A 25,980-nucleotide genomic window follows, 5' to 3' on the forward strand; every position below is an offset into this window, starting at 1 on the left:
TTATCCTATCTCACATGATGGATTCTCACCGGTCCTTCCCCATATCACAGAATACTTGGGGCTACAAGACGAGAATGACAGTAGCGGAAAGTCACATGACCATCTGAGCGCTTGTCATCCATGGATTCCAAGACCTGCTTTATGGCAAGGGTTGCCTGTATTTAGGGAAGAAAGATAGAGCAATGATGATCATTAGCTCATTTGTTTATAGGCTCTTTTGTTTGATTGTGAGCGTGCCTACTTTCTTCATTTCTGTGTGTGTGAGTGTGAGCATTTGTTTGTGTGCACATGTGCAAGTGCATGCAAGTGGAAGTTGTGAAAGCAAATGTTTATAACAAAATGCTTCATACTTTTGATCTGACTGTGGAAAGTTTGTGTTGACTGAGAAGCAACCGAACAGACCTACCGCTTGCCCAATTGTGTCCATCAGCTTTCCCCAATCCTCGTAGTGACGTGGAACTAGCATCTTCTTCAAACTCTCACCATTTTCTCGGATCAGATGAAGCTTGGCGCCAAACTCAGAAACTGTAAAGAATGAGTGAGTCAATTTAATTAAGCTCTTTACATTTAAAGAATCAGGGCCTAGATTTTTGAAGGTCTCTTTGTGCTAAGACAGTCGTAAGTGCCACTTATTAACATTAACTTACGACTATCTTAGCGCTAAGACAGCTTTGAAAATCTAGGTCCAGTACCAAACAGTCACTGTGTTACATTTACCATTCATCATATCTGTCAGTTTGTTGCAAGCATGTTCCTTATTAAGGTAGTTTACTGAACTACATCTTTACAATTTTTGACAGTGGGTAACCTAGGGTTTAAAGTGTTGGCTTGGCACGCTGAAGATTCAGGTTTGATTCCCCATATGGGTACTATGTGTGTAGCCCATTTCTGTTGTCCTCTGCCTTGATATTGCTGGAATATTGCTAAAAGTGGTGTAAAACCATCCATTCTCAGCACCGATTTCAACAGAAGTTCAATATTCCAAGGCAGTAGAATCCAGAAATTATTTTCGGTTTTCCTCAATTTAATAGACAGTGTATCTATATTGGGGACCTGAGAACAGAGAAAGCTTATCAGTAGCTTTAAAATGAACTGAAGTCAAATGTACATGAAAATTTAATCCAACTTACCATCACTTTCAGTCTTGAGGTTCTGTTGGACAGACAGCAGTTGGTTTTCGAATGACTCGTGTTCAGGACCAAGAGCAAAATGTATGTCCTAGAAACAAGTTGTGGCATGATGATAAAAAACACTTGTCTCACCCAGTGTTTCAGGCTTCCCCTTGTCAGGGAGGAAGTTTGGTTTCATAAATCTTTGGTTCAAGTGAGCTAAACATTTTTCCTCGTTTGGACCTCAAAGACTGATCAATAACATAACTCCATTCTCATTAACCTAACCATAACTTTAGTGTCATTGACAACCACTGACAAATGAACACAGTTGTACAATATAATTATCGGCATGAAAGGATTAGCAAGGGCAGCGATACGATAATAAAAGCTTTAATTCTAACACAACTATTTGATCTAATTCCACAATCATTTTTCAATGTTCATTTCAATGAAACACGATATTTAAATTAATACATGGACTTTCGGAATGTTATTAACATGAGAGGGCTATGTCTGACACAGGTATTTACACAAGAATCCGAGAAAACATTTAGTCTACTGAAGGGAAAATAAGTAAGCATATTTCAATCAACAAACTAAAGTAAGCCTTCCTTTATAAACAGATGTTTTGATTCGGCAATACACAAAGCTAAACATCAATGTATCGTGGTCCTGAGGAAGTATTGTATAGAGTGAAAAAAAAAACAATGTAAAACTTTGTATTGATTCACTATACTAGTGAACCATCCATTGTCACACCACATTGAAATTTATCAGGGATGGCAATAGGTGAAAGAGATTTCAGCTGAAAATCAGCTGGGAGGGCTGTGGGCTGAAATGTATTGAAATTACAGCGAAATTCTGAAACTTGATAGCCCAAGAGACACAGAGGTGGTTACTTGACATTGATAAGCGGGACTTCAACCTCCTAAATATTTTTTTCCCGGATTTAGATGGATCTCAAGATCAACTGACTTGCATTTAAATCTGTGGATTTCCACAGTCTAAGTAAACTTAGTGTTATTCGTTACACTCCACCACTGAGTCGAGCAAACCCTAGTAGAAGGTTGCGTCAGGTAACCTTTGAGCGACCTATGACTGTCCAATCAATAGTGAGACAGTTAAAGAGATTTAACCAATCAGACAATGGCTACTACTTAGGGATCAGTGGGACTTACAAAATATTCGAGACACTGACACAGATCTCTCCATAAACAAAAATCTGCATATAACACAGTTATTTGAATTGCAGTATATACGCTTTGGGGTTTCTGTTGACATGGTTACCATTAGTTAATATTTCTGCAAGATCACATCCTTGAATATTGTGAAAAACACAATTTTCAGTTGTCACTGTTGTCATAGTTGTAACATGCGTCGTGTGCATCAAAGAGAAGGAATCGTACACTAAATAGCATTCGGATTTGTTCGGGTACGAACCTTTTCGAGATAAAAAGTTCAAAAGGTATGTGCGAATGTCCACTTTCATGACTCGGTAAGCTGGGTTCCGATTGGTCAATCTCAAATGTTACCTGATGCGACTCAGTAGTGGAGTGTAACAAAGAGAACTGAGGCTAAGTTTACTTGGACTGCGGATTTCCACAGATTCAGAAAAATTGCCATCCGTGATATTTAAGTGTCCTTTCAGTGTCCTACCTCATTAGGAATGTCTACCATGGCCATCATAACCTGATGTTCTTGAGCTGACAGATCAGACTGGGACGCATTACCAAGGGCACCTGTAACACAAGAAGTTGCCATAGATACACCTGCATCAGTGTTACCATAGTTACACGTGTACAATAGTTACAGCAGTGTACCCAAAAAGACAACAGGTGCTTACAGCTCTAGATGTTAATTAACTCAAACAGCATATTATGATCCACTGTACTTGCACTTCTTCAGATACCAGTATATCCCATAATACTTAGAATTTTCCAATAATACAAACATTTTATGCATATTTGTATGGAAGCAACTCCAAATTAGTTTTAAGTTATTTTCACATAACTGTATTATCCAGTTATATGCATACTTAGATGAGTGACATCTTCAATAAATCTCCAATATACCCTGGATACATCTTTGGCACAACCCGATGATTTTGTTACCTTCTCTGGCTGGCTTTTTATCCACTAATGTGTCGGTGCTGGGAAGTTGAGCATACCAATCACAACTCACATTAGCTTCTTAAATTATCTAACTGATTAAACATGGTTATAATGATTTAACATCATTAAACACAAATGATGAAGAAGTTCTCTCAAAGACGTGGAAGGTGTTCTTGTGTATTTGTGTAATTTCAGATCTGTCAGTTTGTTTGTATGACTTCCCCAAAATCAGATGGATGTAACAGCTATCTTTGATGACACTGGCAAGCTCGGTTGCATCAGCGGTGTAACTGATTGGCTACTGTGAGAATGCAGAGCCAGCAAAGGGAGGTAATAAAATTATCGGGCCAAACCATACACGTATCCAGGTTATAGTGGAGACTTATTGCAACATATACCCTGGACATTATCGATCAGGGATTAGTGATAACTCCAACAATATATATAAAGCTATTATTAAAACAGGAAACTATCTCACTGAGAAAAAACAGACATTTATGACACTGCTCCACTGATATAAGAACAAGTTTGTGAACAGCTAAGACACTGCTGATGTGGTTTCAAACAATACTCACTTGTGTGACTTTCGATAGTAATCATGGACATTGATAATCATTAACAAAATATCGATCGATATCTATTAACATCAGAGAAAAAAACTGAGTAAAAAGGCCAAACATTTGAAAGAGAGAAATATACAGCCCATGATGACCAATCTTTGTACACTGTTACTTTAAACATGTTTTTCTATCACAAAAGTGAATTTACGATATTATTGATAATTTTAGCCATCCTCTACACTCACTCACTCATTATGGGTCAATGCACTTACTGAACTCCTGCTCTTGGTGATCAAACAGTGATTTAGGGCTAAACTCGGTGGAGGACAGTCTGCCCTTGTCCAGTAGGAACACCCCCGAAGTATCACTGCTGCGGTTTGAGTTGACATGAGGCTCTGATGGGCCTTGGTGGCAAGGCAGACTGGCACCCAACCCTGAACTAGGTTCCTGATTTTCCCCCCTCACAGCACCGACATTTCTCAGCATTGGGTCGCTCTGTGGGTGTTTAAGACTTGGGGGAGATCTTGGTTTGCTTTCTGCAGGAGTTGACTGATTTCTCTTATAAGCCAACTTCTTATTACATGTGACGTCAATAGTGAGTCCTGGGTTCTTCTTCTCCAGCGATCGACCACCTTCTTGTTTTCTTGCAGAAGGTTCAGGAATGTCAATGCTTTCTGATTCAATGGGACAATCCTTTGTCTTGGAGGTTTCTATAGCATAATCAGGTGTACCTCTAAAGAAACTGGTCACACTTTTGGATGGTGGCCTTGACCTCCGCACTGACTGAGCTGAAGCACTAACTGCTGTTTCAGAAAAATCAAAGTTTGGTCCCTCTGATCGATCATCCATGGTTTCCACAGATGAACCTTGTTGGTTGTTGCTTGCTGTTTCAAGATTCACAACAGCATCATCAACTGCCTTTGCTTCTTCTGAGCCGTCCCCAAACAAGTCGGAGCTGTCAATGTGTTCTTCATAAAAACCAGTTGGAGGATAGTAGCTTGTTGGGCCGATGTCATCCTGTGGACTGGGAGTGACTCTGCTGTATAGTGGGGAAGTGTAAGGCGTTGACTGCAGAACAGGCATTGGTGTGAGCCTATCTGAGGTGTTTTGACCCTCGTTATTCATTGCTAGTCCAAATTCACCGATTTGCTGTGCTGTTATCATGGGCGAGGTTAGAAGACCCTCAAGTGATGACTCTCTAGAGGACTGTCCTTGATTAGATAACCTGTCCCCTCTTGAGGACTGCCCTGGACTTGATACTCCATCTCCTCTGGAGAACTTGACTGGATCAGATGGCCTTTCGCCTCTGGAGGACTTCCCTGATTCTGAAGACCTGTCCAATCTGTGGGACTGCTCTAGTTCAGATGACATGTCCTGCCCCGGACTGGATGTTCCATCTTCTCTGGAGGACACCTCTAGAGTAGATGTTCTGTTCCCTTCAGAGGCCGGCCCTGGATTTCTTCCTAATGATTGGCCTGCAATAAGCAATGTGTCTCCTCTTGCAGCAGATGGAGCAACTTCATCTTCACGTGCGGGCCCAAATGCTTTGTCAATCTCTGATTTCATTTCCATTTGAGGTGACAAAGTACTCTGTTCGTCCAGGATTATTCCACTGTATGTCAGCTGATTGTTGTTCAACAACAACGAAAGTCGTGGCATGTTATCCATACTTAATGGTATCCTCTGAAGTGGTCTGTATTCAGGCAGTGTTTGTGAAGAAGGCAGAAAGTCAACTATTGGAACATCATCACTCAGGAAGCTATGAATATGCTGGTCTGAATCTTCAAAGGATAATAGGGAGAATGACCAAGTGTCTGCTGGCACACCATCTGGGATGTCATATAAGGGACCCTGAAGGAATGTCGGCAGTTTTGGTAGTTTCTGTGGGAATTCCTCTGATGATGCTTCATTGCCTTCTTCGGAATGATGTTCTTGGACACCATGTGCTTCAGCTGCGCTGGTAGAGTGCCTGTGAGTTGAAGTAGCTCCTGCCATAGGATCTGGAGAAGCAGCTCCTGCCATGGGAGCAACTGGTGTTTGGCCATCATTTTCATTTTGAGGCTGAGAGCTGGAAGAGGGCAGTGAACCCTCATTGTGCTTAGCTAAACTTGAAGCCAAATCTGAACCACTGCTTCCTTCACCAGAGACTCGGAACTGTACAGATGGCAGTCTTCTCTCTGAAAGTGATGACTGTCTGGAGCCATGTGGAGCAGTCTGAGATTGAGCTGCCAAGCTGGATAGAATCTCCTCCATTTCCTGAGGTCCACTTGCCTCTGTGGGGCCCAGCTGATTGTCTGGTAGAGGCTGCCCAGTGCTCTTCAGGGTGGAGTAGTAGCTGGTTGGGGCTCCTTGTTCTGCAACAGACAATCAGGAGTCAGTCCAGTTCTACATTTTTTCAGTATTGTTGCACTGAGACAGAGATGCCAACCCAAAAGTGTTGTAAATAGTAGTTTCAATGCTCAAAATTAGTAGTTTGACCATAAAATTCGTAGTGAACTAAATAAACAAAATTATGATGGATTCTGAGAAAAAAATGAATGATATTACCGTCATGTGGTTAAATTATTTCCGCAGGAACTAAATGTGTCAAATCGCAAAGGTATTGAAATCAGGTTTGCTAAAATTATGTTTGTTACTTGCAATCATTCCAGTTCAAATATGTCATTAAATATGATGAATGGAAGGTACGTGAATTCCGAAAATGTATTTCATCAGTGAAAATATATGTTCTTGTCTATATATCCGAATTTTAATGCATTTTATTCAAATTTCGTAGAATTTCTAGTAGAATGTTAACTTAGTTTGAAGTTAAAATACGTAGCGACTATGATAAAATCGTAAAGGTTGGCATCTCTGCTAAGAGCATAGCTGTCACAGAGATCCCTAATTTAGACCAATTACTGTTTGGGCCAAAAATTGATGTAAAAAATTAGCATTTTTCTTATGAAACTGACAGATAAAGATTGCCTGCTTGATGACTGACCATGTAGCTACTTCCAGGGATGTAACTTTACGCAAGGGGAAGTAATTCAAACATCTCGATGGCTTTGTTTACATCAGGTTTTCATGTAATTAAGTTACTTTATTTGCAATTGCCCTCACTGTTTTGGAGTCCAGTCACGTCAGTTTGATCCGTGTTTCAGTCATAATCCAGCGAGCCAGCTTACAATGAGAGGAGATCCTTTTTTGTTACACAGGAAATATTGTCGCCAGTACTGGGGAAGAGCAGGCAGGGGAAGGGCAGACAAACACAAGATGAAGCGCTCCATAATAGTTAGGAATGGAAGACAAATCTCTCGAAAATTGTTAGGATCGAAAGATAAATCACGATTGCCAAGATTGAGGAAGGTGGGATTAATCCTGATTGCAGCAATATTCCAGAAATGTCAAGGGAGAGACGCACAGTGAACCAATGTGGGGAGTTAATGATGTCTTCAGTCTCCCATACTCATGCTTTAACCACACAAATTGTCCGCCATCCCTTCACTAGTCTGTCTCATAGTCTCTCAACCACATTATTTTCACTATTGCCTAGCCCTCCCTGCAATGCTGAAGCCCTAAATGGAGCAAGTCAAGATTTCCACAGGTTCTGAATCTCCTATCTGACTGGGTCTAGATTTAAATTGGGTTTATTTGTTACTAATGAAAAAATACATATTCAGAAGCCTATCCATTCACCTACCTAGAACCTTGAAAGCAGGATGCTTCAGGAGCTTGGCTGCAGAGGGTCTCAGTTTGGGGTCGACTGTGAATCCTTGGGTGATGAGATCCCGCACCACTTCCTGGACGTTGGCAGGGATGTCATCTAGTGGTGGCGACTGCATGAATATCTGAAACAGGAACATATCGGTAAAAACAGAAGAAACTAAGCTCTGTACCGCCCACTGCTGAGAATCACATAAACATCAGACACATTCCTGTTTGATTCCAGGGTGTGTCAAGATCTAACAACATTCACCAAGGTGATGGCAAGGTGATCCTGAGGCACTTGTCAATGAATAATCCAAATGAAACATCCATGAGTTCTAAGCCAGCCAGCCTAAATTAATTTCGGCCTTTTTCCATTCAAAACCCATCCAGAACACAAATATTCAACAGATGTCCATTTTGAACACGGTCTCCACTGTGCTCATATGGTACAGAGGACAACCCAAAGATCGTACATATGAAGTTACTTTAATTCTAATAATGAAAATAATGGTCATGATAATGACATACTAAAGGTTTTGGATCTTCAGTATCGTCCAATAAAATCTAAGAATATTACTTGTTGTTTATACTGACCTTGACATTTGACATTATCATGACTCAGGATAGGCACACCTGATGACTTCACTCATAAATACACGAATTATGATGCACAAAAAATTATGTTACACCTAGGTCATACTAAGTGACCTTGACCCTTAACATCACTCAATAGTATGTCAGAAGCGAACAACAGCTGAACAGGTCTAGATTTCTGTTGTTTGCCTTGATACGAAACTCTATAGTCTTATTCTTAGTTAAGATGAAAGTTAAAATGATACAGTAATAACAAAATAGCTGGCAGCTGATGATATTCAAACAAAAATGGCTAACCATAAACATACCACAAAATGCAGCATCTGAGCTCCAGGAAACCTTTGTGTCCACGGAGGGTGACCACTCAGCATGTGGACTAGGATGCAGACAGCGGCCCACACGTCCGCAGCAAAGCCGTGGCCGATGCTGGTGGCTTTCTCCGGACTCCACTGCGTCTGGCTCCCTGTGGGGCTCATCCCCTTCATCTCGCTGTCGACGTTGAGGTACTTCCCCAGCCCGAAGTCAGTAACCGCTATCAGGGTGGTGTTTCGCTTCACAAGAATGTTGTCCGCTGTGGAATGCCATCGTGCAATATGAGATAGCTGTGGTAGTGATGAATATAAGCAAAAGCAAGCATTTGCTCCCTCACTGATGTATTCTTGCTGTTATGACAAAGACTAGGGTGTCGTTAAACATGAGAAACAGGTAACTACACAAGGGTTTGCCATGAGCTGTTAAGAAGTTCTTTGAAAAAGTGTGTGTGTGTTTGGTTTTACACTGCTTTCAGCAATATTTGTGCAATATCAGTGCGGTCAATGCTAGAAATGGGCTTCACACATTGTACCCATGTGGGGTATCTAGACCTGGCTCTTCATCATAACAAGCAAACACTTTAACCACTAGGCTACCCCACTGCCCCTCTTGTAAAAAGCATACACAAGCGTAAATGAATTATAAATGTTTTGAAACAAGTAGTAAAACACAAAGTATCAAATATCAAAGTGCCATGACACATTAATACATAACATAGAAATCATATGGCTAGTTGTTTGGATGGTTCATTGTTTTGTAGTTTAACTCAGCAGTCTGTAAATAATTGATTCAGGACCAGACAATCCAGTGATGAACAATATAAGCACCGATCTGCACATTTGGGACACAATCACAATTGTCAAAGAAGTCTGTGAGCCTGAATCCTGATAATCGACTCTTACAACAAGCATGAGCTGCTGAAGGCTCCTAGGTTTAAAGGTCACATGTCATGTCATCTGGCCCTGAAAAGGAGCATACCAAGCATGTTTTAGAACAACTAACTCACCTTTGAGGTCCTCATGAAGTACATTGCGTGCCTGTAGATACACCAGCACCTGCAGCAGCTGCTTGAAGTAGCGTAGACACATCCAGTGACTCAGGCGCCGGTTCAGACTACGCTGCTCATTGATCAGTGATGTCAGACTGCCACCTGCAACAACAGCAATGCCCTTGTAAGCCTCAATGACAAGTATTCAAACAACACTATTTGCTCAATATACCTTGTTAGCTTTTCTGATGAACTATACTAGTGTGTAAATTGATCTCTAACCATTAAAGAACCTCAAGGGGTGCTTGGACACAATGTGTTTACAGGTCACTGCTTTCACATTTTTGAATGTCACATTTTTTTTATTTTATGTAAATATTCATCATGACAAAACTTCTCTTTTTCAGTGCTTTCCTGGGAAAAGAAGGATGCCTAGATGCCAAACTGTACGTTCCTTAACAAGTATGGTGGTGAGGTAGCCTACTGGTTAAAGTGTTTGCTTGTCACACTAAAGATGATAACTTTGAACACACAGACCTCACACTCATAATACTTTTTCAACAAACATTATAGAGTGAGTATGGTTTAGAGATATTCCAGCAATATTATGGATAGGGGCAAAAGAAATAAGCTTCACATATTGTGCTTATGTGAGGAACTGGTCCCGGGAGACGATGAGAGAACGCTTTAACGACTCAGCTACCTGCCCCCTGCAACCATTAACTAAAATTAATAAAACGAGCATCAAAAACATATTTCAAAGTAAACACACCATCAACAAATTCACAGAAGATGTAGATTTTTGGACCGTGCCGGATGGCGCCGTACAATTTGACGATGTTCGTATGGTCAAGGTCACACCAAATGACTAGCTCATTCTCTTCGTACTTGGCAATGTGAACCTGAAAAAAATCACCAGTCTAATTCTAATTCTGTAATAATTCTTATTTGTAAGTTGTATAAACAACATGCAGCAACATTCAAGATAAGTTAACCTGTAAACAGAACTGAGTCTGTACACATAATCGAGTGATTGATATTATGATCAACTGTGCAACTACAATGACAAGTAATCAAACACGTTCCTGAGTCCATCTGATCCATACGGCTCATTCACCTGAACCGATACAATACCACTTTTAGATCGACAGACAGTCATTTCACAAAAGTTTAACCTTTATGCCAGCCCTTTCAGTAGAATTGTTTCCTAGGCCATCAAATTCCACAAATATCTACAGTAATATGCTGTTCACAATTGATGTCAAGAACAGGCTTATGATATGATCATTCAGCCAAATGACACCATGTGTATTTATACCCAGGATCACTTCCTTAGTTACATGAATGTGCAAGTGAGTATGATTTTATGCCACTTTTAGCAATATTCCAAGAATAGCACGTCCAGGCACAACAGAAATAGGCTTCACACATGAGGGGATATGAACCCAGGTCTTCGGAATGCTGAGGGTACGCTTTAATCACTATCCTTGGGACCATGGACATACACTAATCTGCATATATTATGAAGACACTTGCAACAAACTAACGGATAAATGTGCGATATTCTTTTTTAGATTCATCCTCTTGCTTACAACTACACAATGTCATTTAGAGTGTGGACACATGTACCATATAGTTATTTGGGGGACAACACTTTCTTAGCATAGTATAGATTCTTGTACTTATGCTGGAATGAAACCCATCTAGTTATTTGGGGAACAATACTTTCTTAGCATAGTATAGATTCTTGTATTTTAACTGGAATGAAACCAATCTAGTTATTTGGGGAACAATACTTTCTTTGCATAGTATAGATTCTTGTACTTTTGCTGGAATGAGACCCATCTAGTTATTTGTGGAACAATACGTTTTTAGCATAGTATAGATTCTTGTATTTTTGCTCGAATGAAACCCATCTGGGATTAGAACCTGCACCCTCAGAATCAGCAGACACACAGTCGTCCGCCTAACCTTCTGAGCTACTGCAACTTAGACTGTAGACTGCAGCTTTGCATACTCCTCTGATAACTGTAAATTGGCATGGCGACCCACTTGCTTACAATATTTCTACTTCTTAATTTTATGATCATTCTTAGTTTCTGAAAATATGTCTTGTTTCTGTAGAAAGATAATTGACAGGACTTAAAGATCTAAAGAAATTGTTTCTAAATATACTCATTAAAACATTCACCTAAAAAACAATTCCAAACATGACCAACGTTCTATCATTTTAACATATTAAGGAGGTGGCTCCACCTACCCTTTTGACACAGAAGCTGAATCCTGTGGTTGAATCTCTCGCCAGGTGACACTTGCCTGCGACGCCATTTCCAAGGTGAACAAGTCGCATCCATTGATGCTTCTTCTGGTAGCGGGTGCGCAAGATTCGGAGATGTTTCTAAAATGTAGCACCAGAAATTCATATAATTACGACAATACACTCAAAACAGCAAAAATGTGGTATGTCCAACAAGAAGTAATACAGATCATTAGGAAGCAAAGTTCAAATTCAACTTCATTTGTGATGTCCAAACTGTAGAGAACTGATTAGAAATGATGTTTAAAGCTGTATTGATGGTTATTTAATTATAAAGCTAGCTGAATGCATGTGTTTGCGGCTAGTGCCAGTTTGCAGTCCAGATGCCAGCAGTTACCATAGTAACTCTTAGATACAGAATAATGGGACAAAGCAAACAGTTCTCGTTTCATCCTCTTAATGAAGAAAAACAGGCAGGGTAGCAACTAATACCACCTTCTAATGTTTTTAGCACAAAACAATGCCACATCACCAATACTGCAGCAAAGCTTCATAAAAGAATCGTGGCAACTGAGTTATATTTAAAAAAATACCTCATCAGAACAGAGTTAAAATACACTGGATAATAACGAAAGCATCAACCTCAAACTAACCTTGGCAGATTCCAGTATAACTCCTTCTTCTCGAACCTGGTATTTGTAAGACTCGTGGTCCAGCTGTCCGCGAATGTTGGCCCAGAACCGTGCCACCTTCTTGAGCTGTCGTCGGGTTCCATATACAACCTCACCGATCCCAGGCTCCCCCGTTGGCGCCATTGTTAAAGATATATTCTGGTCATGTTCACCCTGAAAGGTGGATCTGATAGGCAGACTCATTGCTCCAGTGACACCATAGATCTTATCTTGTTCCCCCTCAGTACTGTAAGCTCGAGGTTCGGGTTGAAAGATGTTCCCCTGGGTGTCCATCATTGGTTTGTACCTGTCATAAATGACGTCCTCAGCAGTCGGTCCCTCATCATGGCCAGAAGAGACTGATGTCGCTAACGACAAGTCATCAACAGGACCCCATGAAGATCTACTGCTGCTGCCATCAGTTGGAATAGTTGGAAGTGATAGACAACTTTCAACAGCCAGTTCTCCAATAGATCCTTGAGGCACATCTGTCTTTCTGGGACGTCTACCAGACTCCATGCTAGGTCCATCATCTGATTTCGATCCAACAATGGAATTCTCGACAGATCTTGGCGCAACAGAATGAGCCTCATTTGACAGTTGCCTGCCTACATGTCCTCGTCCTCGAGTTTTCCAATTCACTTTCAGTGAGTTTACATCACGTAGTGGGCTTTCGGGAATTCTTTTCAAAGACGGTTGATAGTTTCGGCCAGATCCAGTCCGACTAAAGTGGCCTCCAATCGAAGATGCAGTGACAGGTGCTGCTACAGGAACTTGAGGGCCTTTAACTGATGATCCAGAGGGCATTGAATCCTCCAAAGTTGCTGTTTGACTGTGATCTGAAGCGCTCGAAAAGCCGTCTCCTTTCTCAGACATATTGTACATCCCCAAGGACCCGCTGCCATGGAGACCAAATGGATGAAGCACCTTATCAACATACTTCTTCATCTTCAAGAACAGTTGTTCGCTCCTACTCTGCAACAGTTCAACTTTGAAGGTCACACTTTCAAGGAGCTGCTGACATATGTCAGATGATGATTCTCGTGCAGTCTTCTTCGCCTGGAGACAGCACTGCACATGGTAGAGAGAGAGACGTTGCACCTGCCAACAGATGTTGCACTTCTTGTACAGCAGTTGGCACCTGGCAAAGTGGTTGAAGAGGTAGTGCAGGACATTGCAGACCGAGCAATATATGCCATCCTGCATGGACAGTTCATGTAGAACTATCAGCATGCAGTGGTTTACGTCTTCCAGCAAGCCAGGATCTCCCTGCATGCCTGGACTGGTACCTGGACTCTGAAATTACAAATAGGGACTACGTTGTTTATCACTGCATGAACTGCATTCCAGATATCCAAGAGAAGAAAACTTTCACAATTTCCCACTAGACCACAGTACCATTTAGCAGACAATAATTAGTGGTCCTGTCCATACTTCACTGGTCCAAAACATCAATACAAAATTCACTGGCCACCAGGACCACTGCAAACTGTAGTAGTACTGATGAAATTTTCTTAGCCAGGGACCATAGCACACACTTTCACACACTTTATATTCCAGTGTACACAAGGTAATTTTTGGTCTGGTCTGAATCACAAATCCCAACTACTAGTGCTGAAGTAGAGTTAGTGAGTTTGATTTTATGCCGCTTTCAGCACTATGATATCATGGCAGGGGACACCAGATATCACGGTGGGGGACACCAGATATCACGACAGGGGACACCAGAAATGTGCTTCATACATTGTAACCACGTGGGGAATTGAATCCAGCTCTAATCCATTGGGCCAACCTATCTCTACTGGCGCGAAGTGATTAAATTATCAGTCCATCAATAGATCCGTCTGCAGTAGCAATAATGACTGGGCACAAGAGACGAAGCGACATTTATAAATATTGAAACATCTAATTAAATTAAATTAATCTAAGCATGTTTCTAACTGCTATGTTTGTTAAATGAAGAGTGAGTGAGTGAGTGAGTGTGTGTCTGTGTGTGTGTGTCTGTGTGTCTTTACGGCAGTTTTAGCAATAGTCCAGAGGAGGACACGGGATATAGGCTTCACACGTGATGAGTGAACCATTAGGCTACACCACCGCCTCTTTAAAAACAAGACGAACAGCTGATGCTGTTTCCTGACTTGAACACTACAATGTAAACATAACACTGATGTGCCTGTCTCTACAGGAAGTATCTTCAATTATCTCAATTGTGGTATTAATCAGTGGTTGTTTCATTTGTACAATTCAAGTTATGATTGTGTCCCAATATTGACCCCATGAGTTTCATGGAACACTTTATAATTATAATGGAAGATTGATAGATTACTGAACTCTGATTAGCGATCTGCATGCAGCTCAGTTGTGTCAAAGTTGGAGGGACTCATATGAATCCTTCAAAATTTTATCCGAGGTTCAAGAAAACTAGAGACCCATGGAGATCCGGGGTAGAATAGGCCTTCAGCAATCCATGCTTGCAATAAAAGGTGACTGTGCTTGTCATAAGAGGCGACTAACGGGATCTGGTGAATAGGCTCGCTGACTTGGCTGACACATGTCATCGGTTCCCAGTTGTGCATATCGATGCTCATGCTGTTGATCACTGGATTGTCTGGTCTTAACTCGATTATCGACAGACAGTTCCCATATGTGGGAATATGGTTGAGTGCATCATAAAACTAAATTCACTCACTCACTCAACAAACCTAAACACTTACGTGGCATACATTAACTGATTTACATGTAATGATGAAGAGGGAATCATATTTTAATATAAATTAGCAAGTTAGTTTCACAGTTCTGGTCAACTGATGTCATGGTTTCACACTAATGAGTGAGTTTAGTTTTACACCATATTTGCCACTTTCAGCAATACTCCACCAATTTCACGGTGGGAGACACCAGAAATGGGCTTCATACATTGTACCCATGTGGGCAATTGAACCCGGGTCTTCCCTAACTCCTTGATTCCACACCCATTTTACTAGTAATTTACAGCTGTTTCGTGTAGGAACATCTCATCTTGTAGTAATTCACAGCAAAACCCAGGCCTCTTTTTTAAGCTGGCTAGTCATGTTATTGACTCTCTTGATTTACTTTGGTGGCTATTCATAATTTGTTCCTCAGTGAAGCTTCAACACCAATCCTCGTCATTGTAACATTACACAACTGAACAGTGATGCAGATCAGTCCTCCGAGTAACTTTGTGCTTATCACTAGAACACAATTTCAAGTCAACAGTAACTTCAACAGATCAGATTTGTCACATATGGGGGTAAATAAAAATGAGTAATTAAGGAATATGCAGAAAAGTTTTCACATTGAGCCAAGTTTGACACAAGTGTTTGTCTAAATATTTTTTAATGTCACACTCAATGTGATTCCAACAGTATGGCCACCCACAAATAACTGAGAATAAATTACACCTTGTCTTACCAAAGAGCCAAGCAAGTCAATGAGTTTTTCATCAGTCATTTCTGCATGTTTTTTGCGGACTGCCTTGTAGTCTTGCCCGGGAATGTCAGCTTCCACGAGCAGGTGTTGGGGGTGGGGCAGGCTGGAGTCGGACGGCTGTCGGTCATGACCCTGTGAGAAATAATCTTCCCGTTCACAATACAGACTACAAGAATGATATAATAGTGACAGTTTAACTAGTGCTGCAGTGTGAAAAAGAACAACTTGTCACTACCATGCAAAGTGATGCCCCTCCAGACAATAATATACCCTTCAATGGTGTTCCAGGAAATAACCACCAGGAAATATGGACTGACACGTGAATGTTTAATCTTATCTGGGTACTGCTGCAAAAAAATTTTAAATGTTTCTCGGGCTCATATTTTTCAAAAGTGAACAGGGCAGCAGGACTCTGATGAGGGAGTAACATGTTTCTATTTTTTTATATAATTTTCTCTCAGAATTACAGCTTGGGAAGATTAGCGGCAGAGTTAAAACAATTTTTTAAATGCCAATAAAAATTGTTACGCGCACAAATAAACGTGACATGCTGGTGCCTGAGAAAATATAACTTTTCTTCTTAAGCCTTCTAAAGATAACATTTACAAGGGTCAAGGGGCCTTATATTTCAAACATGACTTGAGGAGCATACCTTATATGGAAAACAAAAACTATCCATTTCTAGGACTTATGGGTTACCTATCCCCCAAAATCAATTTTCCCAAGACTTGGAAACTAAATTTCTACCTTACTTCATAATTCATAAACCCTTATAAGGCTACATAAAAAATGTGAAATGTTTCTTGGGCATCGGCATGTCACTTCTATTTGAGTGCGTAACAATTTTTTTATTGCCATTTAAAAACACATAATTGTGATTTAGCTGCATCCTGATCATCCATTTCCCCACTGTAAGAATGAGTGTCTGTAAGAACGAGTGTGACTGAATATACAACTCATTAACACATGCTAAAGTTCTCAAGTTGACAGAAAAAATACTCACTTATTTTTCTACAAAAAAATTAAAAATGAAGTCCTACTGTCCTCGTCACTATTGAAAAAAATGTGCCCAAGAAACATTCAATTTTTACGCAGCATAAGGTAATCTTTTGGGGCAGCAATATACTATGATTTACCTCACAGACAGTGACAAGGAGGGTAAACAATTAAATGAAACATATTTGCAGTGTCAATGTACAAATCATTTACAAATGATATCTAGAGTTCAATTTTAATTTAACATTCTGAACTGAAACACAATGGAACTCACCCTTCTGTTATTGTCAGGACTATTATCGTTGTTGCCGTCATCAGAATCTCGCTGACCCTGCAAGAGGAACCACGATATATAGAACATGCACAGAAACATCTTTTTTGAATTAGGTGTATAATTTTATGGACTGCTGTGTCTTTTACAATAATGGCAGAGGGATGGTGGGGTAGCGTTGCGGTTAAAACATCCTCAACATGCAGAGCTTTAGCTTCTGTCCTGTATTTGAGGGTCCCTGAGACTAATACTCTTAATTTTCAGGGTTCTTGGACTACAAAATGGGGGTTACAGAGCCTTAAATATTATTATTAATACTACGTTATACTATTACAATATTGCTGCAATTGCAGTTCAGTCACTGTTATGGTATATTGTTTCATGATCATCACAGTAATTAAACTGCAAATGTTATCGTAACCCGGCTAGTATCAGTGATAGCTTACTGTTACTTCATCAACATATTAAAAAAAGTATTTTGACTCTTCTTCATCCCTGTGGACGTGCTGGTCTATTTCGTTGTGTCCATTGTCAACTTTTTTGTGCATAGGACGCAGGAAATTGCGTCCTGTAAACCCCTGATAAGGTTGAAGACCTAGGTTTGATTTCCCACATTGCTACAATGAATATAGCCCACTTCTGGTATCCCTGTCATGATCAGATATTGCTGGAGTACAGCTAAAATCAGCATAGACAGTCACTTACTATAACGGCAGTTGTCTGGACCAGATATTCCAGTGATTGAATTCATGAGCATCCAGCCACAGACATCAAACAGGTCATGGAATCCAACCCTGCATTTTGTCATGTTGTCTCTAACAGTGGAGTGAAATGGGGTGTAATCTCACGCTAAAGAGTGCTGCACTTATATAATGATGTTGGTTGGTTGCTTAATACCGCTCTCAGCAATGTTCCAGCAAATTTGCGGTGGTTTGTACAAGTCTGGGCCAGACAATCAAATGATGAACATCCATATCAGCATCAATCTACACAACTGGAATACGATGACATGACCCAGATCTTCACGGGTCATATAGTGATGTGTGTAAAGCTGGTGGTTCCGACATATGTCAATTGTTGTTACCCTGACTTTTCCAGGCAGTGAAACAACTAGTATGTCTTTTGGTAAGATATAGCAAGGGGAAAAACCATCAACTTTCTGCTGTCTGGGCTGTATCCACAATACTTCTGAGGATGGTGATGCATATGCCGTCAAGTCTCATTAATCCGTTATCATCCATTGCACAGCAAATTGTTGGATCAACGAGCATGTCGGATTCTGAGTAGAGATCATGTTTAAAAAAGTGGACAATCATGATTCATATTATGTGTGTGCGTGTAAATGTGTAATTAGGTTTCGGTTGTTATATGATGTTCATCACACGGCAGAATTTGTGTTTATAATACTCATTGAGTATCACAACATCTTGAGTGACACATGGCAGTGTATACCCAAGTGTTGTGTCAGACAAACAAATAAGTTACAATTACATACCAGGCAAACTTCACAGCATGAGCAGGGAAATTGTAACCCAATTTAAGCAGAGCCTGACAAAACTAAGGGACAGAACTCTGCAAATCATTCTAAAATCCCTACTATTAGAATCAAACAGAATTAATAGGATTTTAATATTCAATTAACAAATATTCAAAATATTTTACTTTTGGCAATTTATGAATTGAATATGGGTAAAAAAACCCTAGAAAGTATTTTCTTGGGAGTTTACCTTTTTTGACAAGAAAAACATTAGGATTTTTTGAGCGGGAAAAAATTAATTTGTATTTTTTTCCTATTCTTGAAAAAATATGGCAGGCAGATCCGTAAAACAAGAACTAAAACTGGTGAGTTCTAATCAGTTGAACTCAAATGACTGCAATGTGAGTGAGTGAGTGAGTGAGTGAGTGAGTGAGTGAGTGAGTGAGTGAGTGAGTGAGTGAGAGCGGAGTGGAGTGTTTTATGCTGCTTTTGGAGCTATTCCAGTAACAGCATGCCCCTCACTTAACATTCTCTAACTATATGGGGCATCAAACACAGCATGACCAGCTAACCCACTGCCCCGTTCACTGTAAAGAACTGTAAGGTGAAGAAAATATGAAATTCTGTCACTTTACAACCATGTATGATATCATTAGTAATGCCCAACAGCAGTCAACAAGTTGGAATCAGTACCCTGAGCGTCACATAGGTTTACATCTTTGGCAGCAATAGTACTGCTACAAGCAGTTGTAGCATCAATAACGAATCTGGACAATCATTACCGATCGTAATAATCAAATAAAGCTGGACACAGTCTATCAAGAGACTGATAGCCTCGAGTCTAGGAAGTTTTTACAACAAAACTGACCAGCTGAACCACCAACATCTTTAACTCACATTGCTTTTATGATTTCTGTTCATGGAACTTCTAGAGCTTCCAGAACTTCCACTTTGTCCTCCAAGTGAGGAGTTACCTCCCCCTCCTTCTGTATTCATGCATGACCTTGTTCTGTAATACCCGGCTCGTACATCTAACTTCTCTGTGAAAATAATCCAGGCATAAAATATTCATTTAACTAAACTACTGTCATAATTAAAGTGTAAACTATTCAGTCAGTTAAATTCTTATCATAATCAAAGGGTAAAATATTTCATTCAACTAAACTGTTGTTATTAAGCCTGCATTAATCTTAGGTGTTGGATAATGGATCTACCAATCCTAATTTCTTCAAAGTCACAGAAAAAATACTACACATATTTTCCTGCAAACATGTCATACAAAGAGATTTATTGTCAAAGTCATAGGGATATGTTAAAAAGTGGCCAAAAGGAATTGACGCATGATGATGATAATGATGATGATGATGATGATGATGATGATGATGATGATGATGATGACGATGATGATGAGGTGGAGGAGGAAGAGGAGGACAAAATACACTTACCATTTCTGTATTCATCTGCCTGGGATGCTGAGTCCCAACAAGTGTCTCGGCTTGTTGCAGAGCCATCTGTGTCAATCCTGAAATGCTTCTTATGACTAACAGGTTTTCCCAGGTCTGCTTTCTTTGCTTTGCTCCACCTCTTAATCTTCTTCTTTTTCTGAAGATATCTCTTCTTCCAAAGTTGACACAACTGGAATTCATGAGCTGACAGACTTCGACACTGCTTGTGAAAAGGTGATCTTTCATCTTCTTTTTGTTCTGAGAGTGGAGCATCATAAATGTCATCAGTTCCTCCAAAAGTGCCCTCCTCGCCATCCTTGTTTGACTCCTTTGGGATATGCTTTTCCATAGATTCTTCAACTGCCTTATCAGCTGTGTCAAAACAGTCAGCAGTATCTTCACAAGAGATTTCAACTTCTTCCTCCAAAACCGACGCAACTGTTTTTGTTCTAGTGCCTGGATGCTTATTTTCATCTTTCTCCTGTACTTCCTCCTCTTGGTGTTTAATGTCCACAAGGACACCCTGTCTAGAATTCTTCTCTGTTAATTTATATTTCTCTGCAAAGGACACTTCTGTGTCTTCACAATTCTTCTCCAATGCATCAACAGCCACCTTTTCCTCACACTCATCATGGATCAGTGTACCAGACCCAAGGTCCTGCTCTTCATAGACCTTATGACCTCCTTTCTTCGAGTCAGAGTCGCGTCCCTTTGACAGGATACTGGTGTCCTGCATGAGTTGCTTCCCTTTCATTCCAATGGCATCCATGACTTTCTTCAGCTGTTGTGGAGTCAGCTTGGAGTGGAGCTTCTGGTACAGACTCACCAACGAGCTTCTCAGGCTCTTCTCATCAACTCCCTCCTCCGCAGTTGAGATGCTGCTTCTCAGGCTGTTCAGGACGTCAGACACTTCTTTCTGACAGTTCTTCCTCCCCTGTTGAGGATTTGTCATATTCTGCTCTCTGGCACAATGGTTCAAGAAGTTATCCTCGGGAAAAGCAGATGCAATAACATTGTAGATGTTCAGAACCCCAGTTGCCAGTTTGGCCTCTTCGTTTCTGATGTCCTCTTCGTTTCTGATGTCAGTGGCTGGGCTTTGATCCAAGTCATTAAACTGATTTCTGAACACAGACTGAGGTGTGACTCCCATGTGACTGTTAGTTTTCTGAAAATCTTTCTCATTGCATAGAGGGTTGTCTTTGATGTGAGCCACATTTCCTTTTCTCTCTTCAGTCTCCTTGTTGTCCGCCACTGGTATAACTTGGACATTATCACTTTCACTCTTGCTACAATAACTCTTCTCACTTGCAGAGGATTGCGTCTGTGTTAGTATCCTTGGAAGGTTGTCATCTTTGGATGGATCCACCTTTTCTTCATTTTCCTCACCCCCATAGCAGCGCTTTATCTCTGTTTCTTCTTGACCAGCCCTGAAAAATAGGGAGCATGTGAGTTAGGTGTGTCGTAAAACAAGTTTTTCTACTGGAGTGGTTCATCAGTACTTAGGTATCTTACGAGGCTGCCGCTCATATATGTTCCAGTTGCAGTAGTGAGATTTAACTCAAAGATGATTAAAACAAGAATGTTCACTTCATTACAAGCACAAGTATGTAGTCTAGTCGGAACTAGACAAAACTAGTTGTTTCTATGAGATACATCCGCTGTCTTCTGGGAAACTAGACACATAATCAAACCAAGTTGCTAAAAGCAGACACAGAGTCTATTATGCCTCTTAAAATAAGTAAAAGAGTGCAGGCAGCCTGTTCTACTCCAGATACAGGCCAAAATAAAAATTAAAAAAAAAAGACATGTACACATCATCACAAAGTCTGCAGCACAGTTTGTTTACATTTCCCCACTGCCTAAGAACCAATTTTTTGTTCAAGGGTAAGGGTAGGGGTCAAAGTATAGAAACCAAACACAAACCTGTGCTCGCCTCTTTTCAGTCTTTTGTTGTCTACGTCTTTTGACCACTTGGAATATAAGTCAAAGTCGCGCCTCTGCCTGTCTGCTGGACACATCGGCAGACTCCAGTAACATATCTCCTTTCTGTATGGCATTGGTCAAGTTGCATCCACTCGAGTCAACCAATACCAAAGCACATTTGGCTCAGGATATCTGAAAAATATTAAACAAAGATGTAAAAACACTCTTGTGTGGAGTGTGTGAATATGACTTTACGCCGCTCTTAGCAATACTGTCTGCTCTCTCCAACTCTGACTGTCTTTCTTGGATTGATGTATATACCAGACTGAACTTATGAACTGAACGTAATCCGTAATCTGTATAGGAAATTCCTGTGCAACTCGGACTGCAGTCTAATTCGGACTTTTTAGCCGGTCCTAAGTCAGTTCTAATTAGACAGTGCACTGTATTCAACGAATATCATGGCCCATCAGAATGGGCTTCACACATGTGTCCATATGGGGAATCTTTGATGTGATAAGCCACTAAGCTACCCCAAACTCCCTCTCTTTTGGGAGTTGAAGAGATCTACATTAGTGTTGGAAATTGATAAAAATCTCATAACTGATAATTGGTTCATTACTCCCGATCAATCATCAAAAATGATGGGTCAACATCATCAAACAAATCCCCCTGTGGTGTTGGGTAATGGGCACACACACAAGAAAACAGAAAACAGTAGTTCTTTGGGATATTTTTGCAATTTGTACTAAATACAAGTGGATGTTCCACATCTTTAAAGTACAACTAATATGTTAGGAAAATAAATTTCCTGCAGTTTTAAAGAAAACTTCATGACTTTGGATGTGTTCGTAGTGCTTATGAAATTATATGCTTAATGACACTAACACAGGCATAAACAATCTTGTGAAAAATATCATTAATGCTAACAAGTGGACCAAAATTGCTTGTGTTTGATTATGAGAAAACATGATCAATTCCTCGGTCGTTTAGTCACTGTAACTAACCTTCAATTATTTCAGTTAATTGGACCAACACTAATCCACATAAACACTTTCAGATATCTGAGGCTTGAAATAAATCAAAACGATGACCCAGTACAGATACAGCTTTTACTGTTTTGAGTGAGTGTGTTGGGTTTTATCCCGCTTTTAGCAATATTCCAGCAATATCACAGCAGGAGGACAGCATATATCTGGTGTCCCCGCCATTTTAATTACTGGAATGTTGCATAAACTGATGTAAAACTTTACTCACTCTTCCTGCAAACAGTCTATTTCCAAGTTATTTTACTGGAAAATCACACACAATCAAATAAATGTATGACTCAAAACTGTCTTGTGCAACAGGAAACACCTAGTACTTGTGAAGTCATGTCCAGGAAACTTTTATCACACACTCAAACTGATATACAGGTGAACTGCTAGTTTATGACTCAGTCCCTACACAGACAACAGTTTCCTGACAAAGAACCCCAGAAAATTAATAAGACTTGTGGTCTTCATGTTAGTTATCATCCAATAATCAAGAAGAATCAAATTTATTTCCCTCAATGTAGTGAGTAATTGAGGTTAGTTTTACACCACACTCATCAATATTCCAGCTATATGGCTGTTGTCTGCAAATAATGACGTCTGGACTAGACAATCCAGTGATCAAAAGCATGAGTATCAATCTGCGCAATTGTGAACCCATGACATGCGTCAACCAAGTCAGCGACCCTCACCATCCCATCCGATCTCTTAACCGCGTTTTGTGACAAGCATTGTTTGGAATAAGCGGCATAGCCGCATGAAATAATGAATTAAAAAAAAAAGGACATTACCCACTTTGCAAAATTTTCTCATGTTACATATACATATATGATGTATCCCTTGCACACCATTATGATTCAGTCCTGTATTCAGTGAATCAAAAAGTATCGCTTCATGAATTCAATTTACCATTTCATTCGAATGGAATATTCATGAATAATGAATATTTTAAAAGAATTCTTATTTGACTTATTTATCAAAGTATGATGTGCAAAATGGAGTATATCTACATCAGTCAGGATATACATAAGGAATGCTCTTATGTTGTTTTTTCTGGTAATCTCAAAATTATCATTTAGGACAGACCAATCTTATTGCTTGTTTTGCGGATCCACCAGTTCATATTTTAACAAGAGAAAGAAAAAAGTTAATTTTCCCCACTCAAAATATAAAATCCTAATGTTTTTATTGGCAAAAATGTAAACACACAAGAAAACAATTTTTTAAATTGTTTTTTGTCCCAAATACAATTCACATATTGCCAAAAATACATTCTGTATTTAAAAGGAATACTGTTTTGACTGGTGATTACTGTGACTACTGCCTCGAGGTTTTCTGAGGACAAACATCCATTAAAAAGAATTAAAATTGGTCTGGGCTTTCAACTCCATAATTAGGAGTAGAGAAGCTGCTCATTAGATATCTGACATTTTTATGAGAGACAGTGGTAGGCTGCCCATACAGCTCTTGCGTTATCAGAGGTAATACGGTAACTCAGTGATCTTAATGTCAGCCCACAAGTATACAGGAAACAAAATGTCATGGGTCAAATCAGACACGAGTTGGCAAGCAGCCAAGCAGAGTCTCCTAACTCGAAACTTCCTCTTGAATGGCATGCCTGTTTAAAAATGTTGTTCAGCACTTAGGGTACAATTAGCACACAATGGTGCATAGGCTGTGACAAATACAACTGTGCATATCATTAAATTTTAACGTTCCTGTATGTGACGCATCCATGCAAGGTCTCTAGGTCAGGTCAGCGCAAACATGAAGTCGATAGCTTGCAGTACATAGAAGTTTTTTTAAACAAGTACACACTACAGCTGCAACGAAAACAGCACAAGGCAAATATGATATGTTATTCAAATATATAGTAAAGAATATGCATATCTAACCATGACTTCTTTGTTTAAAATCCAGGAATTATGACAACAATCATGACAAGTAATTGTAAGTTGAAACATTTAAATGACATTTAATCAACGCATCACAAACAAGGAAACACATGTAAGGCTGCCACGTCGTAACAGACCTTGAGTTACCCAGCTGGTTTGGATACATTCAAGTTTGTTTATCTCACTTAGATAAACAACTAATTAGTTCCATCTAAAACTAGTTCCATGTCTCTTAAACATTTTCCTAGTTACTTGATTCTAGTGACTATGAATTATGAATTATGAATTAAATGCACCAATCATGTTGGTACAACAGATAGAACTCATCACAAAATGGTCAGATTATGTATCTTCTTATCCTAACAGTGATATGGAAAAATGCATTCATCGTACACCAGGCAAACTACTGGTGGTTTCTTGTTACTTCTTTGAGTAAAATATATTACAGTAAATTCCAGAAAGTTAATTAAGACTGGATATCTGAATTTAAATGGCTCACAAGGCTTACAAGGAGGGCAACAGAATTATAATATTTTGTGAAAGAAGGAGTTTGTGCAGGCCCAGAAAATGAATAGGTAGTCAGACAGGTTGACCGACTGCTAAGAAAAATAGTGGAAACACTGAAAGGCTTCTCACACTGAACCCAAGCAGGGTTTAAACCCGGGTCTTCAGCATGACAAGCAAACACTTTAACCGCTAGCCTACCCAACTAACATACTATCAAGTCCTTTAGTGCACTGAGTAATCTAGTTTCAGATCAAACTGTAAAATTATATTCAGACATGCCTGTATCAAGGATTTACACTGACAAACAAAATTAACTGGTCATTGATTACTTATTTCAAGGGTCCTTACATGAAAGTATGAAAAATTGTACATTCAAGCATATGCATTTGTTTATATGTCCATTATATACATTTGTGCGTAACAGACGCACTATTCAGCGTAAGTTTGCACCCTGCTATTTCAGGACTGAAATTGTGTAAGGTAATAACTGCATGATTTAGTATAATCAGCAAGACGAAAATATTCTTGTTTCATTCATACCTGAACTGGGTTTATCACTCATCTCTAATAACACTGGCAACTTGTGTATTCAGGTTATAAGTGCCAGACAATGTCGTTTTTGTACAAGCTGCAGTGTTTATCATAATTGAGCAGGTCGATTATTTACAGACCCCCTCCATGTAGCTG

The 25,980-nt window shown here is 39.8% G+C and overlaps 1 protein-coding gene across 4 annotated transcripts in view; it reads right to left on the reverse strand.

Annotated features, from left to right (window-relative positions):
• The window catches only part of LOC137255674 (uncharacterized), a 49,032-nt gene that overhangs the window by 3,575 nt on the left and 19,477 nt on the right, over positions 1-25,980 (reverse strand). For all 4 annotated transcript variants that reach the window (XM_067793153.1, XM_067793155.1, XM_067793154.1 and 1 more), the window contains exons 2-16: positions 21,858-22,049; positions 19,935-21,361; positions 19,387-19,529; positions 17,016-17,072; positions 15,728-15,877; positions 12,278-13,591; positions 11,628-11,765; positions 10,140-10,269; positions 9,386-9,529; positions 8,376-8,638; positions 7,466-7,613; positions 4,056-6,137; positions 2,769-2,851; positions 1,131-1,218; positions 407-525 (exon numbers count right to left, since the gene is read on the reverse strand). In XM_067793153.1, the coding sequence (XP_067649254.1) occupies positions 407-525; positions 1,131-1,218; positions 2,769-2,851; positions 4,056-6,137; positions 7,466-7,613; positions 8,376-8,638; positions 9,386-9,529; positions 10,140-10,269; positions 11,628-11,765; positions 12,278-13,591; positions 15,728-15,877; positions 17,016-17,072; positions 19,387-19,529; positions 19,935-21,361; positions 21,858-21,991 (6,420 nt within the window). In that variant the 5' untranslated portion in view covers positions 21,992-22,049. The remainder of the gene's footprint in view (positions 1-406; positions 526-1,130; positions 1,219-2,768; positions 2,852-4,055; positions 6,138-7,465; positions 7,614-8,375; positions 8,639-9,385; positions 9,530-10,139; positions 10,270-11,627; positions 11,766-12,277; positions 13,592-15,727; positions 15,878-17,015; positions 17,073-19,386; positions 19,530-19,934; positions 21,362-21,857; positions 22,050-25,980) is intronic.

The sequence above is a fragment of the Haliotis asinina genome, chromosome 11 (assembly GCF_037392515.1).
Source record: "Haliotis asinina isolate JCU_RB_2024 chromosome 11, JCU_Hal_asi_v2, whole genome shotgun sequence".
NCBI lineage: Eukaryota > Metazoa > Mollusca > Gastropoda > Lepetellida > Haliotidae > Haliotis > Haliotis asinina.